This window comes from Diorhabda carinulata, chromosome 1 (assembly GCF_026250575.1).
Source record: "Diorhabda carinulata isolate Delta chromosome 1, icDioCari1.1, whole genome shotgun sequence".
Lineage (NCBI taxonomy): Eukaryota > Metazoa > Arthropoda > Insecta > Coleoptera > Chrysomelidae > Diorhabda > Diorhabda carinulata.
In genome coordinates this window covers 22537351-22558442 of record NC_079460.1, presented here as the reverse complement: position 1 = coordinate 22558442, position 21092 = coordinate 22537351, and the positions used below count along the sequence as shown (strand labels likewise).

The following is a 21092-nucleotide window of genomic DNA, read 5'->3' as shown; positions in this document are numbered from 1 at the left end:
TTTTAAAAACTGTACTTAAAAGAATGTATTTTTTTCTTCGTAAGTATATACAAACAATTTAGCAAAAAATTCAATTTAATAGCATTGTTTAAACAATTTTTACAAATGATTGAAAAAGTTTTAGGTTAGGAAAAGATTTCCTTCGCGCTCTTTTGAATTTCACAATGGTTTGATAAGGATAGACAAATTTGTTTCTTGTTAATAAAAGTAAAAAAATGATTAATATTTTTTTATTAACTAAAATAGTGTTGAAATTTTGGTTTTAAAACATTTTTATTTTAAATGAGATCACAAAATGAGAAAAAAAAATTTTGAAAATATTAATTTTTTCGATTTTTTGTAAACAAAAATAGACTGGACCCCACTTCTTTTACCCTAAAATTAATCACTAAACTTGTAGCAATAAAACTTCATATCTTCATCCTGTAGTTGTTAAAAAAAAATTTGATAAATAATATTACCCTCTTAAAAGCGTTTGGAACATTTCTGTGACTCCTTAAATTTGTTCTTGGTAGCTGTACTAGCATAACTAGTTTTGGAAGTGTACACTAAAGCGCTCTTTGAAGCAGAACCAGCGCTAGTGTCGCTGTTCTTAGTAGCAGCGCAAGAGAACTAGTTCACCAGATCACTGTAATGCTTGCACGGGATCTAGAGTCAGTTCAGCCAGTGCAGTGCAATAAGTGTGATCTGGAAACGGTGGCACTACATCTTCGTCATCGGACGAATGTAAAATATCAAAAAGTACTAAATCGTTTTTCATTATTGTTAATACTACAAGGCCCAAATCACATCAAATAACCTCAAACACAATCAACAAATGCTCCATTGCTCTTTGCAGTATATCGTTCTTTATATCCGATCGTACTAATTGTATCTACCAAGAACAAACCTTACTTGAATGTAAACAGAAAGCAGCTTTTATTTGAAAGTTTGCTTAAATCATCCATTTTAAGGTTAGGTCGTTCAAAGAAATTTTTCATTGTAGATCGTTTATTTTGTCTTAAAACTTACAATTTACTGTAAATAATATCTTAAAATTGAAATAATCTCACGCCACTCTCACATATGACTGAATAATGCATTGTCCAGTCAGCTGTCAAAATGAAACTGTTATTCAGGGGCACCAACCCACTACAGAAAATGACCAAAAATCATTTAATAATGAAGCACGAAAATGCGTGCAAGAATAATGTTGTTCTAATACGGAAACAAAAAAAAAATTTTTTTAAAAATAACAAGGATATTAAGTCACAATTTTATATCATAAAACTTCATCTTGTAAACAAGTTTTGATACAGAATTTTAAGTTTCCAGCTTTACTGAAATTTTAGAAAGGCTCATTTTTATTCACCACCTTTTAAGGGGTGAGCTGAGGAAATTTTGTCATAAAAAGACCCATCTTTATTTCATACGAGCAATCACCTCCTGAATGTTGTCGCATGAATTTATATATAAACACCCTGTATATTGACAGATTTCTTTTAGAAACGCAGAAAATTTTTTGTCTTTACAGTTAATGGATGGGGATAGGGGTGATTATTGGAAAAATGAAAAACGGTAAAATTGATATTTCATATATATTTATAAAAAAAACATAAAAAGTCTGAAATCTAACAAAAATAGTAAACGAGGAACTTCCCAAGAAGTTGTACAAACCTTACCTCAAATTCACTAACAAACATATAAAAGTGTATAAAATAATTATAAAAACAATTTAAATATTTTTAAAAACACAGTTACAAAAAATAACGAAATAATAACTTTACTTTGGTGCTTAGTCAAAGAGCCAATGGACTGAACGGACAAAAACCGAAAAACCAATCGGCTAACAATAAGATTAATAAAAAAAATTGACTATCCCTAGGTGGGCTAAATCCACAATAGGCACAGCCCGATTATATTGCACTAATGGTAACTACGTAATCGACAATCAATACCCATGATACTGGTATTAATTTTATGGTGACGGGCTGATTGCTCGAACAAATATTTACATTCCCAAATGAAATTATCATTTACCAATAAATCGAATATTAAAAATCTGACACCACCTCCATTCACTTTATATTCATATTATTCATGAAATATTAAAACAAAACTTAAAATTTAATTGAACAGACCTAATAAAATGTCGCTATCTTGTCATCATCAATAATTAACCTCAGTGAAGTTGGCCCCCTCATTTAATTTTATTAAAAAATTTAGTTAATGCTAATCGTAAGAGAGAAAAAGATTTATGTAAAAATACTTTTAATAATTAATATTAAATAATTAGGTAACCTAACCCGACTCGGTCCAATTATTACGATTATTTGATAACTCCATGAAGTTTGCTCCCTGATATAGGTTAGGTTATGATCCAATTTTAAATGGAATAATTACTTTCTAACAATTTTTGTTTTCTCTAATAAGTTTATAGACTTTAATTGAAACGTCTACATCTGAATTTTGGCGGTCGTATTTTTGAAATTGATGTAAAACAAAGATCCGAGAAATGGATATGCAAAATTTAGGTACACTGATTTCATTGAGGCCGCTTGATATTATGTGCAAAACGCAATATTTCTTGATCAAAAGCATGCGCAGATGAAGTTCAGCTGATTCTTTCATGCAAGATCTCATACTTGCAACATTATTTGACATTTGATGTCATTTTATTGCATGCTAGCTGCAGGAGAAATCTTTTGGCTCAAGAAAATAGAAAATATCGAAATGTCAAAGATGATTTGAGACTCTGAATTTATTAGTTCGATATCTAAATATCTAAGAAAAAACTCAATTACTCCTAGGGACGCAAGACATACATTTTAGCAGGGAAATTGAACTCATTAGAAGTGAAAAGAAAGAAACACTATTCAATTGTATATTGTTTCATAGAATAGAAAGATTTGGGGACACACATATATTGAGTTAGGAGAATTGAAAGCAATGAAAGTGAGAAGAAAAGTTATTCGGAGATTCAGACAAAATGTAATAAGAGTTAAATCCAGATACCAGACTAACAAGAGGAAATACGAACCTTTCCAAGCACTACCACACGTTCCCCTGACAAACTTTCACACGAGGAGGAAATACAAGGTTAGAGGTGAGGAAATTGTGAGCTTCTAAACTCTTGTAATTTTTCTAGGTACTTCAGTCTATCTCGGTCATGCGTGGTCACTGGCTCTTATTTTTCTCCATATCTTCGTAACGCACCTCAAACGAGTCACAACTACGCTCCTCAACTTTCTTCTGATAGCGTTCACGGTTATGATGAGTTAATGTCTCACTATATCCCGTCAAAAAGTCATACTCGCATCAAACAATAATCATTAGCAATGCTTTCTCTTCGAAACGCATCAACAACATGGTCAACTCCTTGTTGTCAGGATTGCTCAATAGATGGCGGTCCCGTCGCGTCGTGCAACCTTAAGGATCTAATTTGTGAAGATTTGAACAAGCAATCCTCTTAGTATATCAATACGAGCTCATCAGTGAGAAATGGATGACGTTCGCGCCTCGAAAAGTTTTTCGGAGGTCGTCGACGGCTGGCCGTGGCGTCTCCGAGACGAATCGCGTCAACGAAATATAAAAACTTATTCCTCTTTTCTTTTTTATCCTCTTTAATGATTAGCATTAACAAAATTTTAAAATAATTAAATCGGGGAGCCAACTTCATGGAGGTCAATAAGTAGGTTTACGATCTCGATTGTTCATGTTAAAAAAGAAGTAGAATTGAATAAGCGCGTTTTAATTAGTAGTTACATTAATCTAGTGAATTTTTAAAGATTTAGTGAAAATGTAATAGGGTGGAGTCGTGTGTTGAACGTTATATGAAATGTATTTGTGATTTTTTGGTAGATATAAACTGTTTTCATGTAATGGGTAATGTAAATAGTGGCCGATGATTGCCGCATCAAAGTGATTTGACTGCAATCCTGGTCCTCTCACAATGAAAATCTTCAAAGTAAAAAAGCTCCTGTCAAAACGTTATGAAAAGTAAAAAATATACAACTTTCAAGATTCCCAATAAATACATAGACTAATATATTAAAAAAAATGAAGTGCGTGAAACCAGTTTGAAATTATTAGGTTCCACACAGTTCTAAATCTCATAAAATGGATAAAAAGTTATATGAATAGATAAAAATTACAACGGTCTACAGAATATGATACAAATGTCGGTAATCCACCATATTTATTCTACTCACCCCCGAGCAGGGCAGGCAGGCAAATATACAAACAGTAGAAAAAGAGTGTAAATGTTTACAAATCATATCATTACTTATTTGTACCATGTTGTAAATGGTTGTCCAAGCGGTTGAGTATTTCATCAACACAGCACTACAAATGTATGTGCATAGCTGTTGCTTCAACGCTTGGCCTATTTACAGAATTACCTAGAAAACAATATAATTTTAGGTAAATTCCTACAGCACCCACTTACACAGTCCCTACAATTTGCAATAAACACCCATATACTTCCAGTTATTATTTTATAGTTAACTGTAACATGATAAATTAATTTCTTGAAAATTTTATCAACAAACGTTGTTAATACTATCACTGTTTATCATTTAATGTGGGAGGCAGAGGCTTTTTTTTTAGAGAAATTTCATCCCCGCTGAGGTTAATACTGCATGTTGTAGTCGACAAAACCGATCGATAGTGAGTTGTAATAGTACCGGTGGGTACGCGCGTGGAAGGTTGCTGTACTCGTCAAAATTTTTTTCTAATTTAAAATTGTTCACAAAAACAACTGGCAATTGTGTAGCAGATGGGGGTTGATGAGTCAGTCGATCGCGTGAACTTGACAAAAGAATTTGAATTTCAAATTATCTTATCCCACATGATTTTATACATACAGCAGGATAATTTTAATCCGAACGCCCCACCACTCGTTTTTCCGCTTTTTCACTTGTCACGCCAATTATTTACCCAACGTCGAGCAGATATAATACGCATTTCTTATTTGTGTTTTTACATCATGGCTTCGAAGTAAAAGAAAAGGAATTACGTTATCCTGACTATTTCTGAGAAGTACGAAATTTTGAATCAAGGTATGTCTTGCGCTGAAATATGGAAAAGGTCCTGGTGCTCGAAAGACAACAGAAACGCTCGAAAATCTACAATTCGAAAATGCATTGTTTACATGGTTCATAGAACTTTCCCTTATTAGGCGATATTATGATGAAGAAATCCAAATACTTTCATGAAAGGCTTTTGGGTGAGGAGAGTTTTCTGCTAGTAAATGTTGTTGGAAAATTCTGAAAAGAGACACGGAATACGTCAACTCGATTCAACCGGCGAGAATTTGTCAAACAACTAAGACGTCGTAAAACAATTCCAGGACAAATTCATGGATATTATCAACGATTTATCCGTAGAACAAATCTATGATGCGGATAAGTCTGCTTTGTATTGAAAAACGATACCAGAGAAAATTTTTGATTATTTCTGGTTCCAGCATGCATCGAGTTTTGTAAATTCTTCCCGATTAAATTCATATTTTCTAACTTGAATATCAGAAATCAAGTGACAAACTTGAAAAGTAATTTTTGTTTCAGTTTTTTTGATCAACTTAATATTTCTAACATTCCAGTTAATTGACGAGAATTGTTCCACGAAAGGACAATAATTGCGCAGTAGCATTTGAAATGATATTATTGCATTTCATTGGTCTCAAACGGTACTTTGACAACACTCATTGCCAAATTATTATCTTGTTGAATTTTTAAACTATTTTTACATTTCTGCAATGTATCAGCAGTAAAAGTTTAGTTTTTGGTCGTTTTATTGCAAATACACCATGGTTCCACTGTCACTACTGTATCTTCAAAATATTGCTCATGTTCACTGTGTAAAAATCTCGCGTTTTTACTGATGATGAGGAACGAAAAAAAACCCATGATTTCCATGAATCTTCAGTGAATCGTAAAAATCTCATTTGAAATTAATGAATCATAGTTTTTTTACGAGCTCGTCCACGACATGGACCGTGAAGCCAGTTACAACGGAAGTCTAAAATTTGACGAATACGCCGGATCCTTTGATGTTTTGTTTTTTCATATGATTTCTACGAAGGCCTTTTTATTTATTTGTTCACTCTAGAATTTCCTTTCTGATATATATTTGAGCTTGTTTAGCAGCGAGAGTTAGTTTATTAAAAAAAGTCATAGTGAAAGAAACGAAATAGAAAAATTACCAGCGAATTTAAATAAATCAGAAAAGTAGAGTTTAATTATTTATAGAAATAGTGATAAGTTAATTATTATAAAAGTTAGTTATTTCCAATGTAAGTGTAAAAATAAATCAACTAAGTAAAAGACAGTGAGTAGATATTTACCCCACTACTGAAAAACAATTTAGAAAGGAAATTAAAAAAAAAACATTACAGTTTAAATAAATAGAAATGTGATAATAGACTACAGCTTGTCTATTCAGGGAAAAGAAGTCAGCCAGTCGTTAGAAAATTTCGCGTGCCGCCCTTACTGATGGTCATATCTCCAATGACAGGCAGCTGACGGTCATTATTAGATTGTTATCTGGACCGCTCTTGGAACGGTTACTGGAAGCGTTTGAATATTTTCTTCAACTATGCACAGTACTTACTATCAACCAAGTACAGTTAAACATAGTAAATCCGGAATATCTAAAAAAAGATACAGACCGATTCGTTCGTATCGTAATTTTTAGCTTCTGTATTTGACACTAGATGGCAACACCATACATAACGATAGCGTGAAGAATATGTTTATAAAGTATTCAATCGTTTTATTATTATTATTTTATAAATGTGTTTATGTGCAGTATTAAACGCGATTTCAATATATTTTATGCATACCTCTCCCTCTGTTTACATTATGCGATATGATTTCTCGTTAGCGCGATAGATGGCGCCACCATAAATCCTTCGGTTCACAAACTAAATTGGTTGGAGCACAAAACAGAATCGTTCGTATAACGGTTGGAACACGTAATGCGCAGAATCGTCGCTGTTTTTTGATGGGTTGGAACGAACCTATTATATTTCTATGTATATATGAAATCATGCGGGAAAACTTCAAGCGGGATGAAATTCTTATTATTTTTGTGCGACTGACGCATCATCCCCCGTCTGCCGCACAATTGAGGGTTGTTTTCTGTGGTAAATCAACATAAATATAGTATAAGAACAATTGGACTGATTGACGTTTCGTCGACTATAGGATTAAACTCAGACGGGATGTAATTCCTGGAAAAAAAAGCCTCTGCCTCCCGGACTAATAACAGAACTTGGTAAATTTTTGTTATATTCATAAGTCATTCATAATAGATGTCTTATAAATTATGATTTAGGTGCATTTGGGAAAAATTGATTTGTGAATATTTTTGCTAATATTATTTGTGGAGATTACAATACAATTTTTAATTGAAAAATTTGATATAGGTATCTTTACAAGTGAGTTGTTATATGGATGTTTGAAGAACATTGTTGGAAATGTTAAAAGTAATGGTGTATCAACAACTGACCTATTTTCTTCGGTTGTTATAAAGATAAAACTCTACTTAGCGATTCGCTCTTTGCGATTTATTCGTTCCACTCAATTATTGCACACATCAAAACTGTACTAGTCATAGTCACCATTTATAACAGTTTAGTATAAAAATTCAAATTTAAAAAATACAAAGTCTTAAAATAGCTGATACTATATATAATATATACTACTATACATATCCATGCAATTGATTTAGGTAATACATTTAAGACGTTTATCAGTATCACACATGATAATAGATGGATGTTTTCTAATCTGATCTAAAATCCAGAAATTTTATAAGAAATTAATAGTTCAAAAAAAAACAGGAAAAAAATGTTAAAAAGTATCATTTACACTCAAATAAGTACAAAAAAAATTCTTCACGTGATAATTTAAATGAATAAAACTCTATATATAGCTTTTGATAATTATAATTTGCATGCTCATCATTAGAAATGACTTAAAATTAAAATAATTTTATGGTTTGATGGATGAATTTAAAGATCAGATCGTGAGTTATGAAGGATGTGGACAACGGTTAGCGGACACTAAGCAGGAAGCAATTCAAGATCGAAATAACATGATCCTTAATTTTACATATCTTCCAACTCGAAATTTATCTAAATGAGCAAACTGTTATTACCTAATAATTAATTTACCTGGTCGTTTAGGAATACATTTACACATCAACAATGTAGAAACATGTAACATCTTTGGTACCTACATATTTACAAGTCAAAATAGAAAAATACCCTAATTCGTAATCCTAACTTGAAATGTTTTTAAAACAACGTTCATTCGCTTTAATGGGTTTACAGCTCATCACAGTTTCTCATGACAAATAATAACTATTATTATATGTGCCATACATTTCCACATATTTATTTTTCTAAATCAAATTTGTACTCGTACTGAATAATTTTCACCTGCGGCGGTAAATAAAAAGCTGCGAGTACAATATTAACAAAACAGAAAATAATAAGTATTTTTCCTCCCGTCTGTTTGCTCATTAAAAAAATTTCGTAACGCTATTCGTATTAAAGATAAAGGGCGTTGAAGAAAAAACAATTATACACATTTTTGACGATTTTTCCGTAACTACTTGCAACACTAGAATTAAATTTTATACGAATATGTTCTGGAAGTTGATACATCCCATGAATTTGTTAGTTATGTCTGACTCTCATAGAGGGTGCTAGTTACATGGTTCGTACCAAGTTGTATTAAAATTTCAAGTGAACTTAAACGTCACTCAATTTTACACCAAAAAGCTACTCTTGATAAAACTCGATACTGTGTACCGTTTTCGGAATATTTTGATTTAAAAATTATGAATTAATTACCAATAATTGTGTACTGTATTGATAAAGTAAATGAGACCCCATTGATAAAAGGAATACATTTTAAAAAATTGGGACCGAGAGGTTTCGTTTCTTGTAACGTTTCACAAAAATCTAGTCTAATCAGTACAGGATCTTGTTTTTCAAAGTTGAATAAGCACTGAGCTATTGGAGGCCTTAGTATGAAACAAACAATTTAATCATCATGTATTGCATTTCTGCGACATACAAAATACAGAATTATCAAACAAACCAGAAGAAATAAATGTGCAAAGACAAGAACTAGGAAAGAAGAGCGTCATCAAGCTGAAGACTAGATGGAAGAATTGACGAAGAGGTAGCCAATAAGGTGAATAAGACAATATCTACATATGTATAGAGTAGTTTTCAAAAAAAAAAAATTACTACTACCAATGCTGATCTATGGTTGCGAATCCTAGGTGTTAACCAAAAAATTGAAGTAAAAAATAACACGTGAAATGAAGATTCTGGGAAAAATAGCGAGTATGAAGAGACTCGACATTCTTTCATTGACCAATAAACAAATCTTGTTTTCAAACACTGACCAACGCTGCGTTAGATCCAGGTGCTGGAGTCGTAATAATATTTTTATGATGTGCTTTTATTTTATTTCCTATCAGGCAATAATAAGGATTATTAAGCTTCTAAAAAACGTGCTAACCTGGTTGCATGGGTTTGTTCACAAACAATCTCAATTAGTCTAAACTTGTGGTTTCTGTAATGGGACAAGCCCGCAAAATTAGTAGTGAGGTGTGTTCAGACATCATTGTTTTACATAACCTAACGTGAGATTCTTACCAAAGACTTGTGTTCATGGCATGAAGGCAGTTTTCAAGAAGTTCCACGCTCGGGAAGGTCGAGATCTAACACGTAGAGTGAAGATTATTTCATTGTTGTTACCAGTAAACGAAATAGATGCTTAACAGCACCAGAAATAAACGTTGAAGTAAACAAAACCCAAGATAAACCTTTATTACTTACTATAGCAAAACGGCGACTGAGAAATGCGATGTTGTATGGTTTCGTCTCCGTTTGAAAACCTTTGCTAAGGTCACAAAACAAGAAAAAACGGATGCAGTAGATGTTTTTTGTTCCGACGCAGTCACCAAGAAAAGATGATGCCAGGCTGTGTAGTCCCAAAAATCAACCAAAGTGGTGGTTCAATTATGGTCTTGGGTTGCTTTTCAAGCCATGGACCTGGCGATTTGATCAACATTGTCAAAACAAGGAATTATCAAAAAGGAACAGTACAAATAAATTTTGCAATTTTACAATTTTTGCAATTAATTACAAATGGATTTATTTTCCAACAACAAGATAAAGAATCGCAAGGGGTGTTAATAAACATGGTTTGGCCTCCTCAGAGACTCGTTCTCCATCCTATTGAACTTTTTAGGGAAGAGTCCGTAATTTTAGTCCATCCTGAGACTTTTAAAGAAAAGCATAGAATGAAAAAAGGATTTTTTTTATGAAAATAACTATAGCCTTTTTTAACGTGTGCCGTTGATATTTTTTTAAGTTTTTCAAGTATATCGATTGTCATTGTTTGATGAATAAAACTCAAAATGTTGCCATGCTTTTTGTCAAAATATGAATCCACTGTGTGTGTGTTTAGGTCTAAAAATATTTTCTTATTAATATTTCTCTAAAAAAAGTTTTATAATACCATCAGTTAATATGGTGACTTAAAGGTTGCTGCCCCGCATTGGTGTGATAAAATTCCATTCATTAATGGATTCCCGTAACTTCAATTTGTTGGTTATCTCCAACGATAGTCATCTAGCTTTCCTTCAAGTGAGCTGACCATATCTGTTGTACTCTTTTAGTAACGTTTGGTTCAATGGATGTAAAGAACATTTTGGTGGCAAATATGTTGTTTAAACAAAATGGTGACACTTCAATAACTGCATGAGACATTTCCAGGTCAAGTACTCTTTCGTTTCGGTGATTAGAAGTAACCTCATCGATAGTGTGATTTAACACCATTAGATTACTCTTTATGGGGTTATTAAAATCACATGTCTATGATAAGCCCACAACCACGCGTGCATTACAGGAGGAGATTAGACGAAATTTAGCCATATTTATGCAGAATGATCATGGACAATTTAGATCAACAAGTGCGTACGTGTATGCATAGCCGCGAAAGCCATTTATCCCATTTGTTATTTCTATAAAAACTGTGTTTTCTATTCAATTCAAATCTTGCGTTAATTTTGACTATATATGTAACAATTCCAGTATTGTAATAACAGTTTTCAGCAAAATGATGATTTAGAATGGTAAATATGTAAGAATTGAGGCATTTGTTTTATTTATGCTGTGTTGTCTTATCTCAAGTTTTTATAAACAAGTCAGATTAACACATATACAATAGGGTCCTTGCAGTGGTAAATTGGGTATTTAACATATTTAAAAATTTGTGTATCACTTCTTATTTATGATTTTATGTTGAATTGTATTATAACTTAAAATATTATAAATCGCAAATATAAATTACACGTGACAGAAATCATGTTTCTATTGGTTACTACGGTTGCGACGTAGAAAGTAAGTAAATAATAAAACGTGGTCGCGCGTGTCTCCTTTCAAACGCCATTCTCTTGTTTTGGTGGAGGTAATTGTTTAGTGCGATTTGTGGTTTTGTGAGGGTTTCAAAGACTATTCTAATTGAAATGATGGCCGAATTAGGATTTATCGAAGCAAGATCGTACAATCTACCTAAAATAGATGCATTTATGGCTGCTACATTCTTTGCTAATAATCAATTATTTACTTCGGCTGAAATACGTGAAGTAAAAGCAGATACGTAAGTAATACTAATTAGACTTTCTTATAGTAACGTCGTTATCACATTTGCTTACTTGAACTTTATTCAAATGTAGTAATAAAGATAAACCTTTGAAGGTTATATTTTGATCGAAGCTTTCGATGGTAGAACATTTGTATTATGTTGCAGTTTACATACTTTCTATGTCACACAACGTCACACTCAGTCATGTGACAATAAATGCGTTTTGGCGCGTCATTCAGGTATTTAAATTTCTTTTTTTATGAAGTTTAAAACGTAGTTGAGGTATAAAAAAAAGTATGCAACGACCCTATTGGAAATTCAAACAAATCAATTCAATGTTAAATTTCATAGAGATAAGAAAAATTGAGTTAAAAAATATATTATTTTTTTGAAACAAGATTTACAACGATAATTTTATAAAATATAGCAATTTTGTGGGAAACAAGCTTCTAAAATTATGATAATTTTAAGCCAATTATATATTTGACCTGTGCCATCGTTGATATAGAAACTACTACACAACATATAAATATACTACAGTGCAAATCAAATACACACTGAGTTTTGAAACGTACAATTTTCACTCTCATTTTATTGTAAATAAATCGAATGCCTTTAATAAATTCATTAAAAATTTGTCGTTATATGACATTCTTTTTATTTGATTATTATAGCTCTTGTCATTATTCTCTTCAATTCTATATTATTTTTTCTTTGTACAATTTTTATTTTGGTAAATTTTGGTAAATAGTTTTCCTGCTTCAAAATTTCTATTGTCCAATAGTTCATCTGATTCTAAAATTTATTTTTATGTTATTATATTTTCCGTGTCAATTTGAATTTTAACTTTATCATTTCAAGTTTTATTTTAATTATTTTTTACTGTACTTCCGTATCTGCCCGGTTTAGAATCACAATAAAAACACGTTCATTAAGAATTTTAGACGTCGTAAACAGGGCTGGATTTAGCATTTTGGCGCCCCTACACCCATTAATTTTTTCCGCTTCTTAGTCTGTTTAAAGTTAATTTCCTAGCAATCTTTATTAAAGAATTATATTAGGCACTCCCCGATGCAAGTTTATAATTTTTTTGACGAATATACTTGGTCCTAGGTTAATAAATTGCTATCTCGAAACACTTTTAGCAATTTTATATATTGAATAGTAAGCTCACGTTTGTGGAGCTGAAAAAAAACGATCCAACCCGCAGAGAATTACCGCAAAGCATATACATTGTTGCTGATTCATCTGCTTCAAATTTCTGACCCACATGAACTCAATACAATACCTGATGTTGAGTTAAGAATATTTTCATAAATCTCTCGGCTGGGCGCCCCCTGGGAACTTGCGCCCATGGGCTCGGGGCTATTAGGAACCCATTTATCGATCTACTAGCATTAGTACTTCCTATTTTATCAATAATTGGATTGACTTCCGGTTCGGTTTTTTAAAATGGATTTATGAATAAACAGCAGAAAAAAGTTGAAAACAATTATCCATATTTTTATTTATTCAAATTTATTTATATTCGGATTGGGAAATATTTCTTGATGTAGTTAAGAGAAAGGATTCATATTTTGATTAGGTTAGGTTTACTTAATTTTGGGTTAGGTTATCTTATACGAGTGATAACTTGGGAAAAACATATTTTTCTATAAAATCTGATGTTTTTATAATCTAGAGGAACTGCCGTTTCGTGTAATCCATAAATCCGATTTACAAAACCGAGTCACAAGTCAACTAATCCGGTTATTTTTAAAACCGGAAACTCCAAATTCTAATGCAGATACGGAATTATTTCCTTATTTTTCAATACTTTCTCATGTTTTAACTTTTCTATGAATGTCATCAATTATTTTTTTTGTATTTATAATTTATTTTGTATTTCGTGAAACATTTATGTCGGAAAATCTGTTATTTACCCATTTTTAGTGTCAAATAGTAAAATATCTCCTTCGGGGTAGAATTTTAAATGCTTTTCCAATTTTTAAGATACTATTTAGTGGTGGAAAAAGGATTTTTTTCATAAAAACATTTAAATGTTCACATGCACGTTTTCAATCTAAATGAGTTACACTGTATTTTCTAAGTTGCTTCTTTATGGATGCCATATTGGATTACAATAAAGGAAAAAGTTTTTTAACGAAAAATTATCAATATATGAAGTTGGGTAGCTGAAATTGACAATCAGCTATTTGTTGTACAATTTGAAAAACCTTTGAGTTTTAAAAACTTTTCATTGTTTTAAATTGTTATAAAATTAGAAATTATAATTTCGGATTAATTGAATTTAAAGAAAAAGAAACAAGGAATTCATTTAGATTCGCTATTCTTGTACTTAATCATCTGATATGAATCGATTAAATAGTTTCAACTTGTTTCCTTATATATACAAATTTAGCTAAGAATTTAACAAATAATTTTATTACATTTTAGTTAATAAAAATGTTGAGACTATAGAAAACAATTAATCAAAATAAAATTAACAATTTTTCATATGCTTTGTCAGCACACAATTTTGAGATCTTATCTCACTCTTTAAATTTACATGGTTACAATTTTTTAATGAAAAAATCGTTCAATTAAGTTAGTGATTATACTATATACACAAATTTAATAATTATGTTAACACATTTATTTAATCCATTCAATATATCTAACTTCAACTAATTTTTAGAGTGTTTTCTCTCTTTAGATGTTTATATATTAAGAGCAACTAAAAACATTATTAAGGTTGAGACAAGTTTGGAACATGGAGAATGGATTAAATAAGCAATTTCAGACACTTACACTAAAGTTTAAGCCCTTATAATTATTCTTTGGTGTTGATATTTGACCCTTTTGTGAAATTCACGATTCAGGTGCCAAAACATTTTTTTAAAGAATTTATATCAAAAGTATCTAATCTTTTTGTAAAAAATTCGATCAAAAATTTTGACTTAAACACCAGTGAAAATGATATTGCTGTAAAATTATCAAAAATCCATTAAATGGTTTAATAAAAGGTAAATCAAGTAGAAAGATATAGCAAAATTCGTGTGGAAAGTTAATGGACCATGTCGCTAGAGTTGTAAGATAGAGTGTATGAATTTAGGTGTATAAGCAATTTTGCAGGATACAGGGTAGTCAGGTACTTGGAGCTAAGTGGTCAACACTATTAAGCGATTTTTACTCTGCCCAGCAATGGTTATTCACAAAATCTCCTAATCAACAACTTGTTATAATCAAATAGACCATAATAAATAGAAATAAGTTTTGATTTTAGAAATATTTTTTAGCAAACCGATACTCACACAATATAATTTTCTATATACCAAATCACTCAACTTCACCAAAATAAATAATAAATTGTATTATATTTTGTTTGAGAAGTACAATTTCACAATTTTTTAAAAAAATTATATTTTGTGAGTAATTTATTAGGAGATTTCATGTTTGCAATTAGACTATAGTATTTACAATACCCTGAAGTAACTGACTAGGTCGCGCTACATATAATAATTAACTATTATCTATTTTTTTTAGTGTAGCACGCCGTCTCATGTGACCAGACCAATGCTGTGACAGTGAAACATGTTCGCTACCACCAGGCGCCATAAAAAAGATATTTTGGTTACATGTATTAATATGAGATTTTGAATGTTGTCCAAAGGTCGTTACACTGCTTATCTACTCGACAGAAATCAAATTGAAAGGCAATTCCACTTTTCAAAATATTTGTGTGTATTTTATTTATGGTGAAGATAAGAAAAATAGTTCATATTCATCAACTAACCAATAAATAGAGTTGAAAAACAGTCAAAAGTGTTAATGGAAAATCTGAAATCAATTAAGTTGGCATACAATTTCTTCTATATATTACATCATCAGAAGAAGAAACTGTTTTTGGTACAAGACAACGAACTACATTAAAGATCCAGTTTCTAGGCTTTATAAAAAGAACAAGAAAAAATAGTTCATTTTACAAAAATCACCATAATTAACCAACAAGTAAAGCTCAAAACTTGGCATCTAAAATTGATGAAGTTGGCAGATAAGTTCTTCTGTAATGACACCAGAGGAAGAAACTGTAACAGTTTAATAAATGTGTAGTTATTGGTACTAGCAGAATAAGAAAGAATAGTTCATATTACAAAAATCACAAAAATTAACCAAGAAGTAAAGCTCAAAAACTGTACATCTGAAATTGAGGAATTTAGCTGATAAGTTCTTCTATAATGTTATCAGAAGAAGAAACTGCAACAATTTAATAAACTTGTAGTTCTTGGTACTAGCAGAACAAGAAAAAATAGTTCTTTTACAAAAATCACCAAAATAAACCATCAAGTAAAGCTGAAAAACTGGGCATCTGAAATTGATGAAGTTGACAGATAAGTTCTTTTATAGATTATGTCCTCAGAGAAACTAAGAAGCTTGGTAATAGACAAAGAACACATAAAAGATCCGGTCTTATGGCTTCATACGAAGAATAAAACCGAACAATGTAATTTAGACTTAATAGTAGATCTAAAAAGATTGCAGCCACTTCATTAAATCTATCTTAGCAACCTAAATATATAGATATCCATGTGGGAGGCCTCATGGGTCCGTACTTTTTTGAGGGTTACGAGTGGCCTGCACGGTCATGTGACCTGACACCCTGTGATTTCTTTTTGCAAGAGAGCCACGCACCCTTCTCGACCTCCAAACCGCAATTGAAGAAGAATTTGAAACTTTTCATGGGCAGCATCACATGCTTCGTCTGGTCTATCTCTCTGTTGATTTACAGTAACCCTTTTTAGAATCGTTATTTTACAGTATGTCAAATTAAAATTTACAATTTTTACATATTGTTCTAATGTCCATTCCTTACAGACCTACCCGTTGTATACCTACTAATTAACAATATTTGACATTCTAGAAATTTTTTTTTTAAATGAGACATTTTGTATTTTGCACAGTATCTGTTCCAAAAAAATAATGACATATCTGCAACGATGCGTCAAATGGAAATATGTCTATAGAAATATAAAATTCACCTATATACAGGGAAATCCGAAAGTAACTGTAGTTCAACTCAGAACTGCCTTAGGAAAATCTATAGGAACAAACTTCGGCAAGTTTTGTGCCACGATTTATGATAAAACATAAATCATTTGTTTATTTATTGCCGTCTCCGAAATACAAGATAGTCGATCAATTAAATACAAAATACAAATATTATGGAAGCGATTCTTTGTAACTATACAATAGATTACCTCCTTGGACCCATTTATAGTCTTCTTCATTGAGAAATTAGGAGAATAGAAATATTCCGAATTTGTTTCTGTATCCACAAATGTGAATCGAAATAGATATGTACTTACATAACCTCAATTCTACAGTTAGTAGCTCATGATGCACAAATATTTATCAGGTGTTTGAGAAGCGAGGAGAGACGCAACCGTGATTGACGCGCAGATCTAAAAACTATTTGAAACATAACCTCGATTGGGTGCTCAACTTGTGCAATTGGAAAGCTAAAAATGAAACAAAGCCAGTTGCAGCAAAAGTGGTAGAGCAGTTATGTAATTTCTAACTACCAATGCAATAGATTCTTTGGGTAGTTGTGCACATGACATCCTAAATCACAATATATCTGATATTAATGTTACAGCTTTCAAAGTCCTCTTTTCTTCCTTTGTATTTATTTAGATGCGAAAATTTTAAAATAGCTGAAATAAGTAACAGACGACGTTTGTGTCTTCTAGAAAGAACAATTTTAAGAGAAACAATGACATATCTGCACATAAGGGTTGAAATTAAATATATCACTGATTTTCCTTGACGGCAATATGTGGGTTACTTTCATAATCAAATTGCATGAAAAAAATAGTTGAAATAACAAAAAATCAAAAGATTATGATAGAATATTGTTAAATAGAAAAAACTTATTGGAAATTTGAAAATAATTCTTTTTTACTATTTTCAACTGGAAATAGTAAAAAAATTTCTTTAGCAGTAAATAAATGTTTTGTTTATAGTTGGAATATGAATCAATGGAAGCACCTTTCAATTAGTATTTAGCCAAACTCTATAAGTGACTAGCAAACCTTCTAAATTATTATACACACATTATATTTTACAACTATATGGCAAATATGTAATTACACTATATTTAGAGTGATTGAATCGCATCTAAAAGAATTATTGTTAAAACTGTGAATTCCTAAATTGCTAAAAGACACTGAGTATCTTAATGCTTCCTTATTTTCATATAAAAAGGGTATGAAAATATTGTGAGGGAGTATGTTTTCGTTTATGATTCCAATACAATTATTCTTTTTTCCTAAGCACGCAGTCGCTTATTTCTTTAAAGTTTGTAGCTACTAAAGACTTTTGTGGAAAAATTGGTTCGATACATGATTCACCGCCTTATTATAAAAGTCACAACAATAGGTATTGTTCGATATTCGTTTTTCATAACAATGTCGGTAATTTATTTTAGAACAATAAAAATCAATTACTGGAAATATAGAAAAATCTTTGAAATTATCAATAAGAATAAAAATATCCTTAAGCTAGTTTTGATATAACATGAGAATTTTGATTTCCAATAAAGTTCTAATCAAGGGTATACCCACGGTTACCAACAGTCCAGGATCTCCTGGAACATTCCCGATATCCATTATTGTCCCAGGTTTGGTTGTTAAGCAGTAACGGAAGAATATATTCTTTGCTACTGAATCGAAATCACTTTCAACAATTTACCCAGGAGGGAAATTTTGAAAAAGTTCGTGAAGGAAGTCGAAATGCAATAGTAAGAGCTTGTCGAACATGTATCAAGGTGGTTGTCTTTAGGCCCAGCTCTTGAGAACATTGCATTGAAACAACTGCTGAGCTTAGAAGATTTGAATAAAGATCAACCGGAAATATTTAATCACTCAAAACTGTTGAATATCTACTTGCTTTCTTGCTAATATATGCGCAATCATAAAAAAAACTAAATAGATTTCTTCAGAAAACGTTTAAAAGACCAAAAAAATAAAAATTTTTTGTTCCCATTTGAGAATGGCCAAGAATAGACATTTTTCAAAGTGCAGTTTCTGATTTCCAAATATTTAAGACAAAATTTGCTACTATTTAGATAATAGTTTTGATTTCAGCGACGTTAACCCTTTGAATAAACATATCTTGTCTATCTATGACGATGATATTTCTTCAAAAGACCTTTTAGATGATGCCACTGCATTGGCCATCTGGCCATTGAGAAAAACATCTCCATACATCATCTATTCGATAAGCATTCTATTGTAAAACCTGTTTTTCTGACTTCAACTTTGACAGTTCAGGAGAAATAAGATTAGATTTTCGCTAGTGCCAAAGAAGCTAACTTGGACGCGCTAAAATCTGTTGAGGACCTGCGTACTGAGTGTTTCTCACATGCAGCTCAAATAAACGAAGTACAGAAAGTAATACAGCGTGGATTTGATAAGAGATAAAGTTCATATCTTTAAATTTAGGGATGAGTTGCATTCATTATTTGTCTAATTCCAAACAAGATACGGGCTCGAATACACTTAGCAAAAAAATATCAATGGTAAAAGTATGACCGATAAAGAAAGAAGGTAATACTACAATTAATTTAGTTTTTTTTCTTAATCTGTTAATTTTTTTGTGTTTATAAAATCTTATTTATTGATTTAGTGTCCTGGATTTCCGTCGAGTTGGCAACACTGGGTATATCCTAATTTTTTTGAGATTTGACTTCATGTATGAAAAATGATTCGTAATTTTATCTTAATTCCTAACAATTCATGATATTGATATCAACCCTATGCAAAACAGCCTATAAAAAAAATTATCCACTTACCAAAATACAGAGGCCATCACACGTTTATTTTTATGTCGAGGTAACACATTTTAGTAAACCGATTGTCATGACACTTTGACATATGAAATTTGGAGGTTATTACAATAAATTTCCCACGAACATTTCTATCAAGACTAAAATATAATTTAGAGATACCCAGTGTCGGAGATTTCTGTCAAAAGTACGTTGTAGTTGTTCAGACCCTGGTTTAATTAAAATCGTCTAATCGTAATCGGACTTATTCATGATCTCAAATATACTCGAAATTTGTATAATTGCTACTATAAAATTTTGGCCTAAGCAATACATTGGAGGGCTGCTACCACAGTGTATGGTAATAAGCTAAAAGAGTGGCGCAACCCTTGGCCGCAGTACTAAGCGCTCCTGCGTTAACACCAACGGAATGGCACAGCCCTGGGCCTATCGGCCCCTTCCTTCACTAATGGCTTGTGGAACTCTCGGCCGGGTCTAGAGTGTATTGTGGCCCAGCAATGCTCACAGTAGTACTGAAAATGAAAATTGTTTAAATATACTGCACATATTTTATTTAAAAATATTCATAGAAAGAAAAATTCTAATCAAATAAGAAATATACGTACACTATCGGTCAAAAGTTTCTAACAACCCCATAATCCTTCCATTAAATTCCAAAATAATACGCTTTAATTAATTTATCTTTTATATTATCAAGCGAAGATTTGTTTACTTTGTACGAGCGCATGTTTATAAGTGCGACAAGTTAAAACTTGCAAATATCGGCTCATTTATTTATTATTTTATAACAGTGAATTATTTCTTTGGTGTTCATGATTATGATATATTAAGAATTATAAAGGAAGAATGTACTGAAAGTAATTATTTGGCCGTCACAGTCGACCGACCTCAAGCCAATTGAGTTCTTGTGGGACTAATTAGACAGGGAAATCAGAATGCAGTGCCCTACATCCACTCCACATCTTTGGAAGATTCTGGACGCATGAAGATTGGTAAAGAGTTTTATGGAGTGATGAGTGAAAGTTTGAGGTTTTTGGGTCTTACAGAAGAGTATTTAAGCGCAACTGTGACACAAGGCGCAGGCTCCGTGATGGTTTGGATATGTTTTAGTGGTGACCTGGTAAAAATTGAAGAGATTTTGGGAAAGGACGATTCCAAGCTTTCTACTATATGGTGCAAAGAGTATTTGAAATAATTGGAAAGGAACAATCTGCTGATAGTTCTTTGAAATATCAAAATCGATCGTGTTTTTGTTATTTGTTTTGTATGACGCAAAATATAGGGTAGTGACTGGTAGTGTATAGCAAATTTATTTAGTTCACATTCTTAAAATTCATTAGTCGTAATCCCGATGGTGTGTGCGTAAGGAGCTTATCACCGCAAATTAAAAAAGTTCCACAAAAATTAATGAAACTAACGGCCGGAGTTCCCAGCTTATAAAAATCGATGAAACACATTCAGTTTGCAGTAGGCAGAGCGCAGCTCAGGTGAATGATCTTTCTATCGCCTTCCTGGCATTGTAAATACCGGGGCAATAAGATAAGATATCAGAAGTAAGATATGTGTTGGGGCGGAACTGCAAACGTAGAGTATTGAACTTGAAAGCGATTTCA

General features: G+C 31.7%; 1 protein-coding gene across 1 annotated transcript in view; it reads right to left on the bottom strand.

Moving 5' to 3' along the window:
• Positions 1–1563: 1563 nt before the first annotated feature.
• The window catches only part of LOC130900917 (cytoplasmic polyadenylation element-binding protein 2), an 86738-nt gene continuing 67209 nt past the window's right edge, over positions 1564–21092 (bottom strand). The window contains exon 7 of the mRNA XM_057811928.1: positions 1564–19991. Coding sequence (XP_057667911.1) covers positions 19875–19991 — 117 coding nt within the window. The 3' untranslated portion in view covers positions 1564–19874. The remainder of the gene's footprint in view (positions 19992–21092) is intronic.